This window comes from Grus americana, chromosome 8 (assembly GCF_028858705.1).
Source record: "Grus americana isolate bGruAme1 chromosome 8, bGruAme1.mat, whole genome shotgun sequence".
NCBI classification, from domain to species: domain Eukaryota; kingdom Metazoa; phylum Chordata; class Aves; order Gruiformes; family Gruidae; genus Grus; species Grus americana.
Genome location: NC_072859.1, coordinates 25,166,360 through 25,186,882, shown reverse-complemented (window position 1 = coordinate 25,186,882; position 20,523 = coordinate 25,166,360). Strand labels below are relative to the sequence as shown.

Sequence of the window (20,523 nt, the reverse complement as noted above, 5' to 3'; positions counted from 1 at the left end):
ACGTAGCCGGCAGCTCGCCGGCTGCCCTGGCAGGCTGCCCGTCACAGCTGGGAATCTCTGCTCCAGTGCCTTCTCGCCCGGTCACAGAGCAGGCGGTTGTAATCCAGGCTCTGGGTCAGGCCTGGGTTGTCTCACCCACTCTTCTAGCAGGTCCCTTCCTCCCACGTGATGGGTTTGACGTGATCCCTGTGTGAGGGAGGGCTTCCCCCCATCTCCCCATCAGCACGGTGGGGGGAAGGCCAACCCTGCAGAGCCTACCGAGACCATGGAGAAGTGACACCAGCCTACGAGCTGTTCTCTTTCTTTGCAGATGGGCCTTGTTTTCATGTTCTTGATCGCTTGGTCCTCTTTACGCCCTAGGCTGTGGCTGCTACTCAGTTGGACTCCAACCAGCCACATCACAGCCATGGCATGAGCATTATCATGTATGGCTATACATTATATATATATGTATATATATTCACAGTCTGGACCCCCAGACTGAGGGAGCTGTGGGTTGCTAGCCGGGTGACCATGTCTTTAACACCTCGGAGGGTCCATGCTTTGTCTCACCAAGACCTTCTCTCTGTCCTTTCCAGGTCCGGGAGATGCTGCGCATGAGGGACTCCAACGGGGCCAGGATGCTGACGTTGATAACGGAGCAGTTCATGGCCGATCCTCGGCTCTCCCTCTGGAGGCAGCAGGGGACGGGCATAACGGAGAAGTGCCGGCAGCTCTGGGATGAGCTGGGTAAGGGTCACCGCCTTGCAGAGAGCAGCATCAGGGTTGCCTGGGCTGCCGGACCAGCAGACATCATCCCAGAGGTCTTTCGGGCTCTTCTGGGGGCAGAGGCCCTTAGAGATGCCAGGAGCTTACTCTTTTTCCCTGTTGGGGAAATCCTGGTGGGACAGCTGGATCAGGTGCAAACTACGCAGTTCAACACCTTAAACCAGCCACTGTCCTGCGAAGGGGATGACGATGGGTGTGCAGAGTGTGGCTGGTCCCATACTTGCAGCAGCCTGGTGTTTGATGTGCTGCCCTAAAACCTTTGCGAGGGAGGACACAGGGGCTGGTGAGCCCCAGGGGCTGGCCCTAGCCTGGACGTGGAAGTGCTTTTCCTGGAGGAACTGTGATCCAGAGGGGAAAAGCAGGTTCTCAAGTCTCATCCCATCTAACAGATTTCAGCCTGCTCTGATGCACGTTTCCAGGGTGAGGGGGGCAGGATGGCCAGCACAGAGCCTGGCTTTAAGGGAAATGCAGTTCTGGGTAATTCTAGCTAAGCACCTTAGACACCAGCTCAGCTGGCTGACACCGTAATATCATTAGAATAAAACATTTAGATGACGTGGGCCCAGGGAGGTTGGTTGTGTGGTGGAGTTAATCCAGCAGTTCTGGGCTCTCCTGGACATCTGGGATCTTGGGTGAATAGTTTGACTCGTGCCATAGTTTTATGAGTGAGTTTGAGCTTCTCTGCAGCCTGCTGGTAGATGCTGTGTAAGGGCAAGGGCTCGTGGGCTGAGACCAAAGGGATGTTGTAGAGCTGGAAGAAGGATGACGGTGGTCCAGGGTCTGGAGCACCTGAAACTGCAGCTGGGACCCTCCTACCAAGTGCCCAAGAAATGCAAACATAGCCATGGGCCTGGCCAAACTGTGCGGAGGAGAGCCAGGCAGGGCCGGGGCGTCTTGCTTCTGTGCAAAGTTCCCTGGATGGAAATAATCACGCCGGCTCTGGAGAGCTCATCTGTGCTTGCTTGCCAAGAAGATATGTTCAGGATTTCGGGATGCTGCAGCTAGATGGTTGGATATGCAAGGATCCTGGAGAGGTGGCCAAAGCCACCAAGCCAGAATTTCTGCATGGAAGAAAGCAAACACATTAGTGAAACGTGGATGGATGGGTGTCTGAGCAGGCCTGGACGCAGGAAGCAATATGCCCAGAATTACAGATTATTTGGCCGGATTTCAAACCCTCTATCCAAGCCGAGAGCCCTCCTTCCCTTCCTGCACACACAAGGCAGGAGTGGTTGGGTTTCAGTCGTGGCTTAACTGTGCAAGGACCGGGTTGGTGCCCGTAGTTTTGGTCACAAGAGTGGGAGGAGGCAACGGCACGTCCCCATCAGCAGATGGCAAGGTGGCTAAGGAATGTCAGAGCCCAACCAAGGCTGGATCAGTGTGACAGCAGGTGAAGCGTGGTGCCAGCCAGCGCACGTCAGAGCGAGCAGCTCACCTGGTGTAGGCATGTCACGCGGGAGGGATTTGGGCATCTCCATGCTGAGGAGAAGCCCCTGCGGAGGACACGGTGATGGTCCAAGAAGCAGCTCCAGGGCAGGATGGGCATGGGATATACTTAGAGCAGGGATTATTCCACTCATTTTAGAGAAGCCTTTTGGATTTGGCCTTGGGCAGGGTTTTTTGTAGGAACAGAGCATCCCTCTGAAGGAAGAGTGGAGGCACGGAGGGACCGGAGCTGCAGTAGGTCGGTGGTGTTCACCAGTAACAAACATCAGCGAGGCAGAGACATGTCCCAAACCATCACTGGGTGGGTAATGGTAACTGGGGCGTGTGGAGCAGCGAAGGCACGTTGTCCAACTGCCTGTGGGCTGCGGATGCCAAAGCTGCCCGGCGTTACCGCTGCTGCCAAAGGGAGGGATGAGGGGCCCGTTGCCAGCTGCCGCGGGAAGCACCGCCACAGACTGCGTTCCCCTGCCACATGGAAGAGAAAAATGGGCCTCGCAGAAATTATTTTGGGCACGTGTTTAATAATTAATCATCGATTTTAGCAAAGACTGCATCACAGACTTGTGTGGGATTGGAAGAAGATCAGCCTTAAAGAAGATTGTGGATTTATACTGGGGAAAATGTAAAGGATTTTGCAGGATTTCAGAGGGTTTTTTTTTAAAAAAAAAAAAAAAAGGGCATCGTTTGCTTGTGCATGTGCTGCCAACTGAACATCTATTGCCCCGTCTGCTGGGGAGCCAAAGGAAAGACCTGCTGGATGGAGAGCTCTGTGGCGTGGGAGTATTTGCCCTGGCGCATTAGTACTTACGATTAAAGCCTAATTACAAAAAATAGACGAAAAACCAGCTGAAGTGCAGCCTGACCTTAATCTGCCTGGAGACGGGTTTATTTATCTCGGCCACTTGTTTACAGTGGCGAATTTCAGCAGATTAAGCCGGGGAGCGACCCTGTGGGAAATGGGAGAATTTCTTTGATGGTTTAGAAACTTGGGCGCGGGAGCGGAGCGCCTGTCCTCTCCGGGGCCAGCAGCCGGGACCGCTGGGCTGGGAAGGCTCTGACCCCCCCCGTCCCTGCACCCAGCCCCATCGTCAAAAAGCATTTTTGTTTAGAGGCTTAGCTTAATCGTGATCTGCCGCTTTGTTCCCCGCTTAACCTCCTGCTATCGGAAAGTTCAGATGAAGGTTTCTGCACCATGTGAACAGACGCGGAGTCTGACCCAGCGTGGCGTTTCGGCTCAGGACAGGAGTCACTTGTGCTGTCAGCTGATGTCACTTGACCATAGGGCTCTGAAAACCCCTCTTTTCCATCTCCCAGATAATTATCGCGGCCGAGACAGATGCGAATCCCTCTTCCCTCCTTGTCCCCACCTCCCCACCACATCTTCCCTTCTGCAAGAGAGCCCGGGGCACAGCGTTTTGGCAGGCAAAGGATGCCTCGGAGGGCTCCCAAAAGTAGGCTGCAAAGTCATGAGGCTTCAGAGGATTGCATCTTAGCTGAGCTGTGGGAGCCAAAAAAATCCAGTGGGCACATCCCATTTCTGGGGGTGGCAGAGCCGGAGCACCACGCCTCGGTACCGGCTGAATTGCTGAAGGCTGCTTTTTGCATAAGGAGCTCCAGAGCAGGCGAAGAGGGGCAATGACAACAGGCGGGAGCGCTGGTGGGAAGGTGATGCTCGAAACCAGTTGGAGTCCTGGGGTGCCCAACACCAGGAGCAGAGGGCAGGATTTAGCTCATGGCCACCTGAGATGGCGTGGAGTTTTATGCCCTTGGGGTGGCAGCAGGCAGGCACCCACCCCTCAGCTGAGGGGCGGTGACCAGAGCTTAAGGAAGACTCATTTTCTGGAGTTGAGACCTGCTTTTTTACAAAAACACCGTGTCAGTGCAGCCCTCGTGGAGCCTGCAGGAGCCTGGGAGTGAGTGACATAGACCTGCTCTGGGAGACATGGGCCCCTAAAGCCCCTAAGAAGATGGCTCTTCTCCTGCACGTGCATTAATCACCACTGTTGGAGCTCAGAAGTCTAATTTCCCTCCTGTTCATCAGAAAGGAGTGAGGTTTCAGTGGGGTTTCCTGGGAGCCGCAGAGCTGACACACGGATGGAGTTGGACCAGGCAAGTGCTGCTTTGAATATTTGCTGATCTTCAGTGTCTGTGGTTGCTTTTCCCATGCCCGTGTTCCTGGATGCGATGCTGCTGCCACCATCTGCGTTGTGACGCCATGACGTCTCTCCTGCCAAGCCAAGCTGCTGCAAGGAGCCAGACGTGCACGGCCTCCACACCTTATTAATGATTTGAACCAATCATGTCCACAAGTCCCAACTGGCAGAGGACAAGTCCCAGGAGATGCACCCCAAGAGCACCACCAAAGCTCAGCTCTAACCCAGAGGAGCGGGGAGACACCGGAGCAGAGCCGCAGTCAGGACGTTGCTGCTCAGCCTGGTTTTGCCTCATGTTGCCAGGAAAAGGGACCGGCTGCTCCGGCTGCCTGTGTCGGAGTCGCAGCCTCGCTCAGGGCTGTTTGGCTCGACGGCGTGGCTGTGCAGCTGGGGAGCTGCCGCACAAAACACAGCGAGCAGGGGAGGTGGTTTGGGCACGTGGAGGAATTCCCCTCGCCGTGCTGCGGAACCATGTCTGGGTGGTGATGTCCTGCTGCTGGCTGTCGCTTTGGGATGGGAACTTTGGCTCTGGATGGAGAGGTGGGGGAGAGCATCTGGCTGGGGGGGAGAAGGAAGGTGCTCCAGGTCTCTGCTGGGCCCATGGAGGAGAGGCGGGGGGGTGTTTCTGTGGGGGGCTGAGCTGTCCCACGTGTGTGGCAGGATCGGCCACGGGCAGAGGGAGGAGCAGCATGGGCTGCTCAGCCCGGGGGGATCCCCGGGGACACGGTGCACCGCAGCTGTGCCAGCACGCAGCCATCCCACCCTGCGGGGCAGGCACGAGGGAGGGGACACACCGTATCCTGGCAGTCTTGCAGGGAAATTTGAGCAGAAATGTGATTTACTAAAGGTGAATTCACAGATTTGCACTTACTTGGGTTGCTGCAGCCCTTTTCAGAGCAGTGGGTGACCCAGGAGAGTTGGCAAGGCTCGGCTAGAAGCACCAGCGTCAGCCCTCTCTTATGAAAGGGTGAATTGGATCTTAATGACAACAGATGTCCTTGGGCCTGGTTTTGCCTCTCACGCAGCAGACAGCCCCTGTTGAGGTCCCATGGTTGACCTGGAGGGTGTCAGCATGGGTGTCCTACTGATAGACACCTCTGCTTGCGAGATCTGGAGGGCTCACACCTTGGAGGGCTCTTGCCTGTGAGACATCAAGCCAAGCTCCAGGTTCCTCTGCTGATTCCTCTGCAGGCTGGGGGCTACTGGGGATTAAAAAAGAAAAAAGGAAAAAAAAAAAAAAAGGGCGGGGGGGGGAAATACACCAAATCTCCTTTTTAAATAGTTGAATGCAAATGGCCTGAAGAACAATGGCAGATGAAATAGTATTCAGAGCAGGCTTTAAAGCGCTTGGAACGTGGGTAGGATCAAAATCAGGTTAGTCTTTGGAGATACAGACTCTGCAGCTTGCCAGGGTGTTTTTAAGCATGCTTTGATGTGTAGTTCAAACGCTAGATTTGTCCTGGCAGACAGAAGCACTCACAAATTCATACACAGCCACTCTCTCCTTCCCTCCTCCCCACTGTCCCCCATCTCATGAGATTATAATTTAGCTTCATTACAGAGGAGTTTTACTTTTATTTAAAAGCTGTCTAAATCCCCCTCCTGGGTCCGTGCATTATGTTGAAATGAGTTTACGAATGCCGATGAAACCTCTCAGGCTCTCACGACGAGCACGGCAGCAGAAGAGCTTTGCCCCATGGGTATGGTGGTGGCACCTCCTTGATTTCTTGGCTTTGTTTAGGGGCACTGTGGGTGTGCGTGGTGTTAAACCCACACTGCAAGCTGGAAGAGAAATCCTGCTGGCTCCGGCAGCTGCGCAAGTGGGGTGAGATGGACGTCTGTCCCCTGGAAGATGGCAATTACGGTAACGAGCTTCCCAACATCACCAACGCGCTTACGCAGAGCTCCGGTCACAGCCAAGGTGAGTCTGGCAGGGAGTGGAAATCCGGCCAGTGGCCACAGGGGTTGGGTCTGGGTCAAAACTCACCCCAAAGTTGAGACACCTCGATTCACCTGCTGGCGATGTCTCCGGGAGTCATGGGAATACAAAATATTTCTCTTTACAGCCTCTGGTTTTACATACACTTGGGCACGTTTGGCTCTTTGCTACACCTTGGGTGAAGTCACCTGTATTTTGAGCATGAAATTAGAGGCCATTTTAAAGCAATTTGACCTTGGGGGAGTTTAGACTCCCACGGTCTGCGCGGGGTTTGGGTATGGAGTTTTACAGAAAACCGGTGCTGCATGAATCCGAGCAGAGCAGATCTTGGAAGCTCTGTCTGTACTGTCAGAGTGAGGAGTTAAGAGATGATGCAGAGCCCCTTTCCCAGCCCTTGAGCCTGCTTATGGGCTTTGATTCAGGTGGTAGATAAGTCATTAGCCAGGAGTGAAACGTAGTTCAAGTGCAGAGCACAAACGGAGCGATGTAGTTATGGGGTTGTTCCTTCGTGCTAAAATACTTTCTCAACCCCTGACAAAGCATTTGATCCTTTTAAATTTAAATACCCCCTTCCTTTTGCCTGAAGTAGACATTAATTGAAAGTTACTGCTCTTACCGTGCCTCCATCTGCTGCACTGGAATTGCTCTTTGGTGTATTATGGGTGGCCAAAGTGGGAAGAGGAGAGGGGACGGCAGCCGTGCCGTGAAGGAAACTTCACTCTTCTGGGTGGGATTAGTCCCTCGGCAGCAGTTTGGGAGCGTGACTGTCCTGCCAGCCCACCCCAGCCACGGCCGGGACCACACACCCCACGCTGTGCCTCCCTGTGTGCATCCTTGGGGAGCAGCTTAATTTAAACCTGGCCTTGCTCCATGTCCTGTGCCAGCCCCGGGACTCCCCCTTGGTGTTCCCAGCTCGGCCGAGGATTCACTCTGGCATTTGGAGCAGGTTGCCGGGGGCTGAGCAGGTCACTTTTTTTAGAAGTGCGGGGAGTTTCCGAAGCACATGCCGGGGGCGTCCCCTTGTCCCCAGCGCTCCTGCCTCTCGGAGCAGGCGACTGAAAGCAGCACAGATCCTGGAGCTGTCCCGGGGTTAATGGTTGTGCATATGCAAATGCTGCTGCAGATTGTTGCCAGCCTCTTTTGTTACTGAAGGAGAACAGATGATTCCTGAAATCCTTCCTGGTAAAGTGAGCAGGCTTGGTTCTCTACATATGAACACCTGTTTAATTTCTCTCCACCTCGGGGTGCCCGCAGCATTCAGGCTAATTGCTTGTTGCCATCGTTTCCGGAGCGTGTTTATCCAGCCTCCCTGGATCAGCTTTGAGCAGTGTCTTTTGTTTTCCCCCCGAATGCATTTAACTTGGCCTGTCTTGTGGGTTGCAGGACCTAACGTTCAGCATTGCACGCCCTTTGGGGCTTCCCGTTTTGCAGCCCGCCGGCTGTGTTTGGCCCTTGTGATCTGGCATGGCTGGAGCAATAGCGGGATTGCTCCAGACAGGCCTTTTCCTCCCAAAAAATCACTTGTCTGATCTGTCTGGACAAGAGTGAAATGCTTGTCCAGCATTCGATAGCTTCAGAAATGTCAGCGAAGTTACAGAGCGGCTCTGAAGAGGACCACAGACATCTGCTGCAGAGCAGCGGTGGGGTTTCAGATGATGCCGTCTCCTCTCTCCCACCCCTCTCACACAGCCAGAGGAGGTTGCTGGAAGGCGATGGTTCCCCCCATCGCCTGGAGGCAGAGGAGACATGCTTCTGCGGTTCCCTTCGTGGCTTCACGTGCTGCTGATCTAAGCAGCTGTGGTTCAGCGAAGCCAGGACTTTGCGTTGGAGCAGAAGAGGAGAGCTCGTGGTGCTTGCAGGGCAGTAGCACTGAGGAAGCCCAGTCCTGACCCCTGGCAGCTGCCTGCACGCTGAGCGTCACAGGGGTGGGAATGCAGTGCCATGTTTCAAGGCATCAGCTTCATGTGTGACAGTGGATTATTGTCAGAAAGCAGGCAGACAGTCCCTGCCTCGATTCTCACCTCTCTGGCCAAGGCAGCTATTCTAGCAAGTTACTTAGCAATGCCGTCTGAGACAGCAGCCTCCATCAGAGTCGGGGTGGGCAGCAGAGGTGACTAAAGGCATCTGCCGCAGCGCAGGAGCCGGAGCCCCTGTGCTCAGCTCGGAAACGGCTGGGATGAGACCAGCTGGGGCTTTGATCTCATCGTAAAGATGTTGCTCTGCCCAGGGAGGTCGTGTCTGGGGGGAGGAACAGGCTGCACTGATGGTTTTTCTCTTTGCAGACTCGCTGGCCAGGCCCAGACGAACTGTGTTCACCCGGGCGATCGAGGGCTGTGACCTCCACTGGCAGGACAGCCACCTGCAGCGCATCATTAGCAGTGACTTCTACGTGTCTCCTTCCTACCAGCGGGAGGGCGAGAGCCTCCTCTTCAACTCCCAGGGGCAGCCACTGTGGCTAGGTGAGCATCCAAACCAGCAGCCCCTTGCGTGGCCTGGGTGGGTAGCGTTGCTAGTGGAGAAGAGCCACCCGAGGCATCAAAGACACTTTGCTACCCTGGGTCCTTGCAAGCTTCTGCATCCTAGATTGAAAGTGCTTCCCTGGCCCTTAGCCTGAGGAGTAGGGCGAGCAGAAGAACTTGATGCCCTCCCGCACCCCAGCCACAGTCCTTAGAGCAAGCCCCACGTCGTTACAGTCTGGGTTCCCCTTGGGCAGCTCGGACCAGGCTCATTGCATCCTATTTCATCCTGGCAGTGTTTGGCCGTCCCCAGTGCAAGCTCTCACTGTTCCCAGTACAGGGGGACTGGATGCTTAAAGTCCCTTGAGAGTTGGCTGGGGAGCACAGCTGTATCCTCTGGGTTTTTTTCTTCCTTGCTCTCACCCTCTCTTCAGTCTTCCGTTGAAGGCGATTAGCAGACAGTACAATAAGCCTTGTATGAGGCTTACTGGCATGCTGGACCAGTCAAGCCCAGATTCCTGCTGTGTGGTAGACATCTAGTCCATGTACACAACCACACAACTTCTCTACTGCAAAGTCGTGACCCTGGGCAGACCTGCAGACCCTCGACAACTGTGTCTGGGATGAGAACAAGTGAGATGAGGGGCTTGGGGGGTGCCTGGTGTGGCTGTCAGCCCTAGACTGTGACCCCCAGTTGGGAGATGCTCCCCAAATGGGAGCAGGAGAGGACATTTCTGCGCTGGGAAGAGTTTTGTGTAGCTGCAGGCAGCAGGTCTCCTCCCTGCGCAGCCATAGGCAGTGGTGGTGGGTTAGTTCTTCCACGGGCTCCCATCTAGCAGGGACGTGGTGGCCATAGCTCCCCTGTCCGTAGCATAATCTGGGTTCTGGTGAGCCCTTTGGCCCAGCTGGTTGGTGCATGTGATATTTTTTTTTTTCTGATGTATTTGCCATGATTTTTGGATTTTGCGCTTTCGCTTTCTTGGCACCCCTTCAGGGACTCAGTGCTGGGAGAGGAGTGTGATTTGTCAGCAACTTCCAGTGATAAATTCAGCCAGAAGCTGAATATTTCATCCATTTAGCAAATGAATAGAGGGAACAGCAAGAAGCTCTTTTACAGATGTGTTTGTTCTGAAACCTCTTCCTCATGTGTTCTTTGTGAGTGACCTTTGGGACGTGGAAACCCCATTTGTGGAGGTGGTTGTCTGCATTTCCAAAGCTTTCTGAGCTCTTCCAGGAATAGAAATTATCCCTCTACCACAATTTTAGATCTTCTGTTTGAGACTTCCCTCCCCCCTGCCCCCCCCCCCGCCGCCCTTGATAGGACATTTTGCAAGAAAATGGGATTTTTGCTGCTTGTTATGCAGCATGTCATGTCATCTGCTCCTGCTAATTTCTCACTCAGTCATAATCCTCTCCACAGTTGCTTGTGATTTCAGGTGAGCAATGAGCAGCAGGAGCAGATGAATTCCTAAGCAACTGTGAGTCTGGGGAGGGGGGGAGGTTCATGCAACTGTTCCTAATAATAAAACACCAGGTAGGAGAGCTGCAGAAGAGACAGGGTGTCTGCAGAGCTCGCTCCACAGGGGCGCTAAGGAAGCAGTTCAAAACATCACCCCAAATCTGCCAGTGGCCCCAGCACAGTGCTGGATGCACAACCTCACCCCATGTATCATCACCTGTGCCAGGAGAGCAGGGAGAGGTGTTGGACAAGACGCCAAGAAGTGTTTGGGTGCACAGCAATGAGAGAAATCACCATAAGCCGTGCAGATTTTAGGAGAAAAGAGCAGCAGGGTTGTAACAGCCTGTGTTTGGAGCCGTCGTATTGCAGCAATGGCGTGTTGGAAATGCTTCCACTAGATCAGGTTCGTGGAGGTGGGGATTTAGGTACTGACGTGCCTGCTGTGGGTTGAACAGGGTAGGAGTCCCGTTAGTATTCCTGGTAGGCATCCCTGCCGGGAGCAGGCAGAAGAGGATGACTTTAAGGCAGGGAGCAGGAGTTTAGCTGGGGCGTGGGGAAGACCAGTAGAAGAATCCTGATACTGTCAGGTTCTCTCCCCCCCATCAGCACCATCCTGTGAATTTTTGTGCTACTCTAGCTCAGCCACACTCCTGCGTTTGTCCTTGCCTTGCAGAGCACGTCCCGACAGCCTGCGCTCGGGTGGATGCCCTGCGCTCCCATGGCTATCCCAGAGAAGCTCTCCGACTAACTGTTGCCATAATCAACACCCTGCGACTGCAGCAGCAAAGGCAGCTGGAAATCTATAAGCATCAGAAGAAAGGTATGAGTAGAGCTATGGGAGAAGTGTCCCTCGAGGTCTAGCTGGGGTGTCCCAGCTGGTTGAGAAAGTCTTCATCTCGGAGAGCAGCGCTGCCCCATCCAAAGCGGCAGAGGTTGACAGTGGGCAGCGCTGTATCAGACAAACTGATGCATCTGATCACTTGAGCCAAACTGTGTTGGTACCCACCCGCTAAGGACAGAGAGGTGCCCACATGCTGTCTTGGGGCTGCTGGAGTAGGGGTGTTCTTGTTCCCACTGTTGCCGTGTCTGGTTGCCTGTAGGGATTGCACAGGCGATAGTGGGTGATGCCTGCCTTAAAGAGGAGCTGCTTGTCTGCAGACCTGTGGTAACTGGCTGCGTGTGCTACCTCCATCTTGCATTCGCTGAGACAAGACCAGTGTTCCACCTTTTGCAATTGCAGTTGGCAGAGCACTGGGGTCAGTTATTGCAGTCCTGCTGGTGGTCGGTGACTCCTGGGCCTTGCTAGCTCAGCCAACTTGAGATCATCCAAAGATGGAGCTTTTAAGACTCACTGGGAGTCTTTGTCATCTCCAGAGAGATTTCTGCTTGTGTTTCCAAAACATTCAGGCTACCATTGCAAGTGGGTCCATAAGCTGCAGGTCTGACTTTATAGACCCCATCATGGGACTGTGCAGCCCCTTGTGTCCTCCTGGAACAGAGAACAAACTGCTGCATCTTATGTGGCTTTAGGGGCACCTTTTTTGTTGGGTGCCTGCTCCCTCTGATGTCTGTGGCAGTCTGCGAAGTGGCTGCTCTGAGCTGCTCCTTGCCCTCGCAAGTTACCATGCCCAAGTTGGCCTGGAGGTCCCCATGTCCCAGGCCTGTGGGGTAAGAAAAGGCTTTTGGTCTCAGAGACCTCTCTGAGTGCAGAACCTGTCTTTAAATAGCTCACTTTTAATGTCTTTCTGTCCCGTTTTCTTGCAGAGCTGCTGCAGCGAGGAGCAACAACCATCACCAACTTGGAGGGCTGGGTGGGCCACCCTCTGAACCCCATCGGCTGCCTCTTTCTCACCCTGACCGAAGCTTGTAGATTAGAAGAGGAAAATTGCCTTGAAATTTCAGGTACCAAGCGCTCCTCCTGGCTCCCTTCCCATGGCTGTGGCTGAACCGAGCCCGACAGGCATGTCCTGGGTGCAGGTCTGGGGTTTGGGACTCCTGGGCTCCAAAACTCCCCGGCCAGGGCAGAGCTGCAGTGCAGAGAGGGGGACTTAGTGCCCTGACTTTTCCCAGCCTTCAGGGTTTGCAGCCAGAGCCGGGCCAGGGTGTGCTGACCCACAGGAAGGCTCTGCCGCTTAGGAAGGCTCTTCTAACGTTGCTGCATCTCTCCCCCTTCTTCCAGACGCTGGGGACTCCAAACCCCCAGTGTATCAACACGTGCCCGTCGCAACCGGCAGCCAAGACAGTGGCGAGTCCTACCTGTCCCTGGCCTTAGAGGTGGCCCTGATGGGGATGGGTCAGCAGAGAGTGATGCCTGAAGGTCTCTATGCCCAGGACAAGGTGTGCCGCAATGAGGAGCAGATCATCGCCCGGCTGCAGGACCTGGAGCTGGACCCGGTGCTGGTGCAGACCCTGCGGAAGCAGTGCATCTTGCTGCTGGAAGGTGGGGGCTTGGTCCATCTAGCTGGTTCCTGTGTCTTAGCTCAGTGCTGGTAACATCTCCAGGGTGCCCTTTCCAAGGTTTACGCCTGGCTGACCCCATCCTGGCTTCTTCCTCTGTGAGTGTGGTGCTGAGTCTGTAGGATGGCTGCTCTGCCTTGTCGTCTGGCAAAGTGAGGGTTTGCTGACATCCCTGGAGGGAGACCACCTTGGAGGCGTTACAGAGAAGGGTGCTAAGAACGTGGCCTCAGTTTCTGAGGGATTTTGACCTGAAAGGGTTTTTAGAAAAGGAAAGAGCAGCCCTTTGCCCTGGATCCAACTTGAGTAATGCACCAGGGAGCTGCTGAGCAGATCGTCAAAGCTTTGAGGTGGTGCAAACCCCAGCCACAGATCCTGCTGTGCTAATTATGGCTGATGGGCTCTGCTTCCGCCTAGGTGGTCCCTTCAGCGGCTTGGGAGAAGTCATCCACCGCGAGAGCGTCCCCATGCACACCTTTGCCAAATACCTGTTCTCTGCCCTGCTGCCCCACGATGCAGATCTGGCGTACAAGCTGGCTTTGCGGGCCATGAGGTTGGTGCATGTTTTATTCCGTCTCTGCCCCCGTTTTGCCTCCCTCCTCTGCTCCGCCGGGAAGCCGGGATGCTTTGCAACCCTAAAGCAGGGATGGGAGTGGAGGCAGGCTCGGAGCTTGCCATCCCTGGGATCATCCTGTGCAGCACGTGGAGCTGCCTGGGCACCAAGCAGCAGTGCAAAGAGACTCCTGCTCTCTGTTTGGGCAATTCCTGGTTTTCAAATCCCGTCATAGGGATTTGCACGGGCCTGATAATATCTGCTGGTCCAGCCCCTGCCCAGCCCCTTGCCCCAGGCTGGACCGCCACCTGCCCGTCCTGGTGACAGGTGTCCTCCACCGGAGCAGGTCCCAAACAGGTACGGAGCTGTCATCTGCCTTCTGTCTGCCAGGCCTCAGGCACCCTGCAGCCCTCCCTGCCCGCAGGAAGGGTGGTTATCCCAGCGCAGATGGGCAGATGATTTGCCCCGGGCTCCAGGATGTTGCAGAGCCAGGCAGAGAGCACAGTTGCACTCTGTTCTCCATTAAAGCCCAGCTCTGTCTCTGGGACTGGGGACAGAGCTGATGCTGAGAGCTGCCCCATCTCCCTCACCGGTGCGTGACACACCTCAGACATCAGCCTGTGTACTGCAGTTTTTTGGCAGGGGCTGGATGGGTCTTGAAAAGTCTAGAACTTACCAAATGAGTCAATGTATGAAGGACCATAAACCTCAGAGCATCCCAGTGCCGTCTCCCTCTGCCACCATCTTTCTTGCAGCATTTCCTCAGTGAAATGGGCCATCTCTCCTCAACACTGAGGGAAATTCTGAAATCCCCTTGTCCTGGGAAGAGCTGCTCAGGAGGACAGCCAGACCTAAAAGAGCAGCCAAGGGCCTTTGCAGTGTGTGGGGACCCCATGTCCCACCAGACCTAAGACCTCCAGGTGCCAAACAGGAATGGGACTGAGTGCCCTGGGACCCCCTGTGTCAGGGTGCCTCTGACCTGGGCTGGGAAGGTTGAGCTTGTGCGGCCCTGTGGGTACGCCAAGCCTGCGAGCAAGGAAAGCAGAGACGGTTGGATGCTCTCCATGCCCGGGGGTGCGATTTCCCTCCTGCACTCCTCGGCTGGCCATCAAGTTAGTGACACCAGCACCAGCTCAGCAGGGGTTTAAAAGCCAACATAGTTTTGTCACCATGGCCTGCAACATGAGATTCCTGCTCCCCTTCCTTATGCTTCCTTCTCTCCCGGGTTTTCCAGGCTTTTAGATATCCCCACAAAAGCAGGTAACCCAAACCGGCTGCAGAGGCCCTGGGGAAATGTGCTGCTGCTTCTGATCACAACTGGGCATTTTAAGAAGAACCAGATGATAAAGCCAGGAGTTCTGCCGGGTGCTCTGACATGAAAGGAGTGAGAAGGGAGGAGGGATTTTGCTTTTTTTTTTTCCCCCTTTTTTTTTTCTGAGACTTGTGCTTTTCCTTACAAGTTTATAAATCACTTCACGGATCATTCTCATCCTTTCAAGTTGGTTTCAGATTGATCCCTGTGCCCATGTGTTGAGCACGCAGCCTCAGGAGCTCCCACACGTGCACAGCAGCAGGATGCTTTCAAAGGCAGTGCTGCGGGCAGCTGCCTGCAGGCAGCCCCTGCCTCCCTTGCCAGTGTCTCAGGGAGAGGGGGCAAAGGCTGGGCTGGGGTCTGATGTTGCCCGCTCCTGTTTGCCCTTCAGGTTGCCTGTCCTGGAGACCACAGCGCCGTCCGGTGACGTGACTCACCCCCACCATCTGGTCTCGGTGGTCCCCAGCAGATACCCACGCTGGTTCACCCTGGGGCACCTGGAGTCGCAGCAGTGTGAGCTGGCCTCCACCATGCTCACGGCAGCCAAAGGTTGGTGTGGGGGCAGCTCTGGGACAGGGGTGATGGGATGATGCTGCACAAGAGCATTAAAGGGATTTTCTTGGAGAAAAGGGGGAGCTCCTGCTCCCTCAAGCACTGGCGGAGACCAGCTCGGTGCCCTACTGGCAGCCCACCATGGGTAGGGCATGGTGACCTGACCTCGGAGCAGCCCACTGGAGCCCGGGATCTCTGGGGCTCTTGTCCCAAAGGGCCCCAAGGCTTGTGGTCTGGCAGGGTGGGACAGGAGGTTCCCAGGAGGTGCAGGCAACCCTGCAGGGGTGCCAACCACAACGCTGCAGATCCTGGGTAGTGCCCCTGGGTGATGCTGGACACCCTGCAGCATGGTCAGCTGCCAGGTCAGCTAGCCCCGCCAGATGTGTGATGGGTTCATGCCATGGTTTAGTTTGAAGCTGCTTATCCTTTTACCTCTGCTTTGTCTCTTCCTGCCCTGGGGTAATGATCTTGCACAGACTATAGGAGGGAGAAGACCTCCCTGTGCACCAAACCGCGTGTGGCTTTCAGCAGGGCTGGAGATGGGGACAGCTGTGCTGGGTGGGACACCTTGGCCCCAGCCGTGGGGTGCTCGTAAATCACCTCCTTGCTGGTGCATTGGTCCTCTTTGGTTCCTGCGCAGGCACAATGATGAAGGAGAGCACAGGCTTTTCATTAAACATCCCTCTGTCCAGAAACCAACCCCACCAGGATGGCGAGTGCCTTGTGCCCCATGAGGGTTGGCATGCTGAGCGGCTACCACTGCCCGCTGCTGTCCCGCACAGCCTGCATCACCCTCCAGCCCCCAGTACTGTCAGCCTGACGGGGAAGGTGCCCTTCCCTGGCGAGGTGGGAGGTAAATGAGCTGTCAGAAACCTCCAGCCTCGCTGCCTCAGCAGCCTCTTCTCCCCTTCCAGCCCTCCTCCTCTTGGATGCTTTTCCAGGGCTGATGGTGTCCTGCCCCTGCCTTACAGTGCCCTGATGGAGAGCTCATACCTGGCCTATCCTTTAGGTTATTCTCCCTTCCAGTGCCTAATGGGGACAAGGTTTTCATGCCGGTGGTGTAGGCTGTTGGATTGCATCTGTTTTTCCCACCATCCCCTTCCCCAGGTGTTCCCCCACCGCAGCATGTCCTGATGTGATCCTGTGTCCTCGCAGCCTCTCTCGCCCACACCCCCACGAGCTGTTTTAGGGACGCTTGGATTTTGGTGGCAGTACGAGCGGCTGCTGTGGGCGGCAGGTGATATCTTTAGCTGTTAGTCACCCGAGATGTCTCTGTGTGCCCAGGTGCAGTGCCAGGTTTTTCACACTGCTGTGCATTATTTGGTTTTCTTTGCTTGAGGTTCATCTGCTCATTTTACAACTATGGGAGTATAAACATGAACTTGGAACAAAGCGAAGGGACCTGATGTGGCACGTTGGCATCTCTGGTCTGCACCCACGCCAAAGGTCCCTCTCCCCACCCTGTGTCCCTCAGGGGCTGACAGGAGGATTTCCCAAGCCAGATGCAGGATTATGATATTAATATGCCTTGATGGGTCCCTGCTCCAAGATGCCCCATCTCCCAGTGCCATCACACATCCTTCTTGCACCCATGGCCTCCTTGTAGCAGGAGACCCACAGCATCACTGGGTGTTGTGCCAGGAACCTCCTTCTTTGGGGGTATCTCAGCCTGTCTCAGTCGTGAGAGCCACATGTCTGACCTGCGACATCCAGGACCACCCGGTGCAGGCAGGAGATGGGGCTGGAGGGCAAGGTGGGGGGAGGCCAAGCCATCTGACCATTCTTGCCTGCGCCCAGGGGACATGCTGCGCCTACGCACGGTGCTGGAGGCCATTCAGAAGAACATCCACTCCTCCTCCTTGATCTTCAAGCTGGCCCAGGACGCGTTCAAGATTGCCACGCCGGCCGACAGCAACTCGGACACGACACTGCTCAATGTAGCGCTGGAGCTGGGGCTCCAGGTACGGGATGGCGCTGGGGACGCCGTGGCCCTTCTGCCTGATGCGCTGCAGCAGTGGCACTGGTGATGGTTTTCCACCAGGCAGGCTGTCTGCTGTGGAAGGAGTAAATTCATCCTTGCATGGCCCTGAGCAGGGGAGCTCAGCCCTGGGAGGCTCCTGTGCCCGCTGCGGTTTGGGTGGAGGCAAGGCAGTGCCAGGGAGCCGGTAGCAACCTGGGCCAGAGGGATTTTTGGGGAGCGCCACTGTGTTGGGTGGCCTCATTGGAGCCCTGTGGGGCACCCGGTCACCCCGACTTTGCCTCGCAGGTGATGCGCATGACCCTGTCCACCCTCAACTGGCGGCGGCGGGAGATGGTGAGGTGGCTGGTGACGTGCGCTACCGAAGTGGGTGAGTGCCTCGCCGCGCCGGGGGGGATCCAGCCCGCATGTGGTGGGAGCAGGGTGGGCACAGAGATCCTAAGGTCATTCATAGCCCTGGGCATCTGAGCTCTCCTGGGTCTCCTGTTTCTTCTGGGTAACTGGATGCACCTCAGAGCACCAGCTGGCAGGGCTGCGGCCACAGTGGTGGCTGGGTTTGGGACTGGGACAGGTGTTTGCTGTGCCCCGTCAGCACAGGGTGGCCTCTGCCTGTCCCCCTCTGCCCGGTCCCTGTTGGGGCAGCAGCAGCAGCTCAGCACTGCCGTGGGTTGGCTTTGCCCTGGCTCTGGGGACTCCAAGGAGCCCTGTGATCCAAGCCAGGCTCCAGGGCTGTGCCATAACCCTGGTGTCTTCTTGCAGGGGTGAGGGCCCTGGTGAGCATCCTGCAGAGCTGGTACTCGCTGTTCACTCCCACGGAAGCCACCAGCATTGTGGCGGCCACAGTGATGTCCCACAACACCATCCTGCGTCTGAGCCTGGACTACCCTCAGCGGGAAGAGCTGGCTAGCTGCGCCCGCACCCTGGCCCTGCAGTGTGCCATGAAGGACCCACAGAACTGTGCCCTGTCCGCCCTGACCCTCTGCGAGAAGGACCACATTGCCTTCGAGACCGCCTACCAGATTGTCATCGATGCCGCCTCCACTGGCATGACCTACACCCAGCTCTTCACCATCGCTCGCTACATGGAGCACCGGGGCTACCCGCTCCGGGCATTCAAACTGGCCTCGTTGGCCATGACACATCTCAACCTGGCCTACAACCAGGACACACACCCAGCCATCAACGACGTGCTCTGGGCCTGCGCCTTGAGCCACTCTCTGGGCAAAAACGAGCTGGCGGCCATCATCCCACTGGTGGTGAAGAGCGTGCACTGTGCCACAGTGCTCTCGGACATCCTTCGCCGCTGCACCATGACAGCCCCAGGGCTGGCCGGCATCCCCGGCCGCAGGAACTCGGGGAAGCTGATGTCCACCGACAAAGCCCCCCTGCGGCAGCTGCTGGACGCGACGATAAGCGCCTACATCAACACCACCCACTCCCGGCTCACCCACATCAGCCCGCGGCACTACGGGGAGTTCATCGAGTTCCTCAGCAAGGCCAGGGAGACCTTCCTCCTGGCACAGGATGGGCACATACAGTTTGCCCAGTTCATTGACAATCTCAAACAAATCTATAAAGGCAAGAAAAAACTGATGCTACTGGTGCGGGAACGGTTTGGGTGAGCCCCGGCCCTGGCCACGCTCACTGGCAGGGTCCGGCTGCAGCACGGGGACTCGGGAGAGAAGAAGGAAGGAAAGTAGAGATCACCTTTCCCCCATTGGCAGAGGCTGCTCTGTTCTGGTCTTCTGTTTCTTTTTTTTTTGGTTTCTTTTTTTTTTGGTGGTTTTTTTTTTTCTTTCTTGATCTTGAATTTAACCATTTCACACGCTGAGAGGATCCAGAGATTCCTTGGGCACAAACCAAAAGGCGACCACGGGGAAAAAGGATGGTTCGCTCAGCCCCCTGCCCTCCCTTGCCAATACCAAAAGCTAACCTGGAAATCTAATACCTCTTTCCTGAAGGAAGCGGTCGCTGGAGGGATCTGAAGGTTGCAAAGTGCAAAAATCTTTAAAATTATGTGGGGAATTAAAAAAAAAAAAAGAAAAAAAAGAAAAAAAAAAAGATCTAGCAAAGAAACCCGCAACACTAGAACCTCATGCGTCACCAAAAGCGATGGCTTTGCAGAGCGCTTCTCCCGCCCGCCCGAGACATGCAAACTCCTCTATTTGTGAAGATACTTCAATAAAAACAAGTTAAAGTAACTGTTCTCAGGGATTGCTTACTAAAAGTAACACAAAAAAAAAAAAGCATTTATGATACTGTAAATACTATAGTATATGTGTCAATTATTAAATTGTAAAGTTATAATTATTTATAATTCTGTCTTTTATTTGGGGGATACTTGAAATTGTCATGGGCTGGGGCGATTATTTTTATTATTGCTATTATTATTATTATTATAACTATTATTTAAAAACAAAAACCACACAAAACAAAACCACGGACAAAAAGAGGAGGAGGCACGCAAACATTTCTCAGGTTCCCACGGCATCGTCGGCAGTGAGAAGGGTGTGGGGGGAGGCGAACGTCTGCTCGACTCGCAGCCCTGGGACGGACAGATGGACAGACGGATGGAAGGAGGAGCAGCAGCCTAGCGCTTGAGGACAGCGAAGGAAGGGACTCGGGGCAACGCTCGCTCGGACACACATGGATGCTGGCGATGGAGGACACGAGCCCATCGCCTCGTACACAGCCGTCTCCTGGCGGGTGCAGGGGTGCGAGGTGCCTGGGCGGGTGTGTGGGTACCAGGGCTGCCTGGCTCCTGGGGGGGGGGGGGGCAGGCGCACCCGCGCCGCCTCCCCGCACTGTTCTGCTTCCCAGCTCCATGGTGTGGCCAACGCTCAGCCCTTCCCGGCTTTGCCCCGCGCCAGGGGCAGACTCTGCAGCCCCGGGCCAGCGGCTCTTTGGTTTTGGTTCATTTCTTTGCCAGCGGGTCGGGAGGGCTGGGGGGGGCCAGGGCCGGTCTGGACGGTGACTTGTAGTTAGAGAACGTGGGCTAGTTATCTGCTGTCTGGTTTGACTTTTAATTTTTGGCAAGTGACTTGTGTCTGCGCTCCGGCCAGGAAACCAATTGTACTCGGTCTCTGTCACCACCAAAATAGCGGTCTTCAGCCAGTCTGTTTCTCTCTTTTTTTTCCTTCCTTCCTTTTTTTTTTTTTTTGCGTGCGTGTATGTGTGTGTGCGACCTCTTCATCTGATGTTTAATAATAAAAGGGATGAACGTTACTGCCTGTATCTCTACTGCCTTTCTCTGAAGTTGGAGGGGTCACCACGCTTGCTGAGCAGAGCCCCGGGGAGGAGGTGGCTTCACAGGCCCCTGTGGTACCCAGCTCCTGTGCCCCACAGAGTGGGACAGAGCAGCAGCAAGGCACCCTGGCTGCTTTGGGGTGCAATTCCCTGCCATGCTCAGCATTGGCAGGTCCTTGCCCACCCTGCTGGCGTCACCTGGTGCGT

General features: G+C 55.4%; 1 protein-coding gene across 1 annotated transcript in view; it reads left to right on the top strand.

The window, feature by feature from the left end:
* The window catches only part of ZSWIM5 (zinc finger SWIM-type containing 5), a 98,923-nt gene extending 78,865 nt beyond the window's left edge, over positions 1 to 20,058 (top strand). Inside the window, exons 4-14 of the mRNA XM_054833219.1 lie at positions 579 to 729; positions 6,109 to 6,288; positions 8,589 to 8,765; positions 10,895 to 11,041; positions 11,986 to 12,123; positions 12,401 to 12,661; positions 13,093 to 13,228; positions 14,932 to 15,089; positions 16,890 to 17,053; positions 17,359 to 17,440; positions 17,830 to 20,058. Of these exons, the coding sequence (XP_054689194.1) occupies positions 579 to 729; positions 6,109 to 6,288; positions 8,589 to 8,765; positions 10,895 to 11,041; positions 11,986 to 12,123; positions 12,401 to 12,661; positions 13,093 to 13,228; positions 14,932 to 15,089; positions 16,890 to 17,053; positions 17,359 to 17,440; positions 17,830 to 18,692 (2,457 nt within the window). The 3' untranslated portion in view covers positions 18,693 to 20,058. The remainder of the gene's footprint in view (positions 1 to 578; positions 730 to 6,108; positions 6,289 to 8,588; positions 8,766 to 10,894; positions 11,042 to 11,985; positions 12,124 to 12,400; positions 12,662 to 13,092; positions 13,229 to 14,931; positions 15,090 to 16,889; positions 17,054 to 17,358; positions 17,441 to 17,829) is intronic.
* Positions 20,059 to 20,523: the final 465 nt, after the last annotated feature.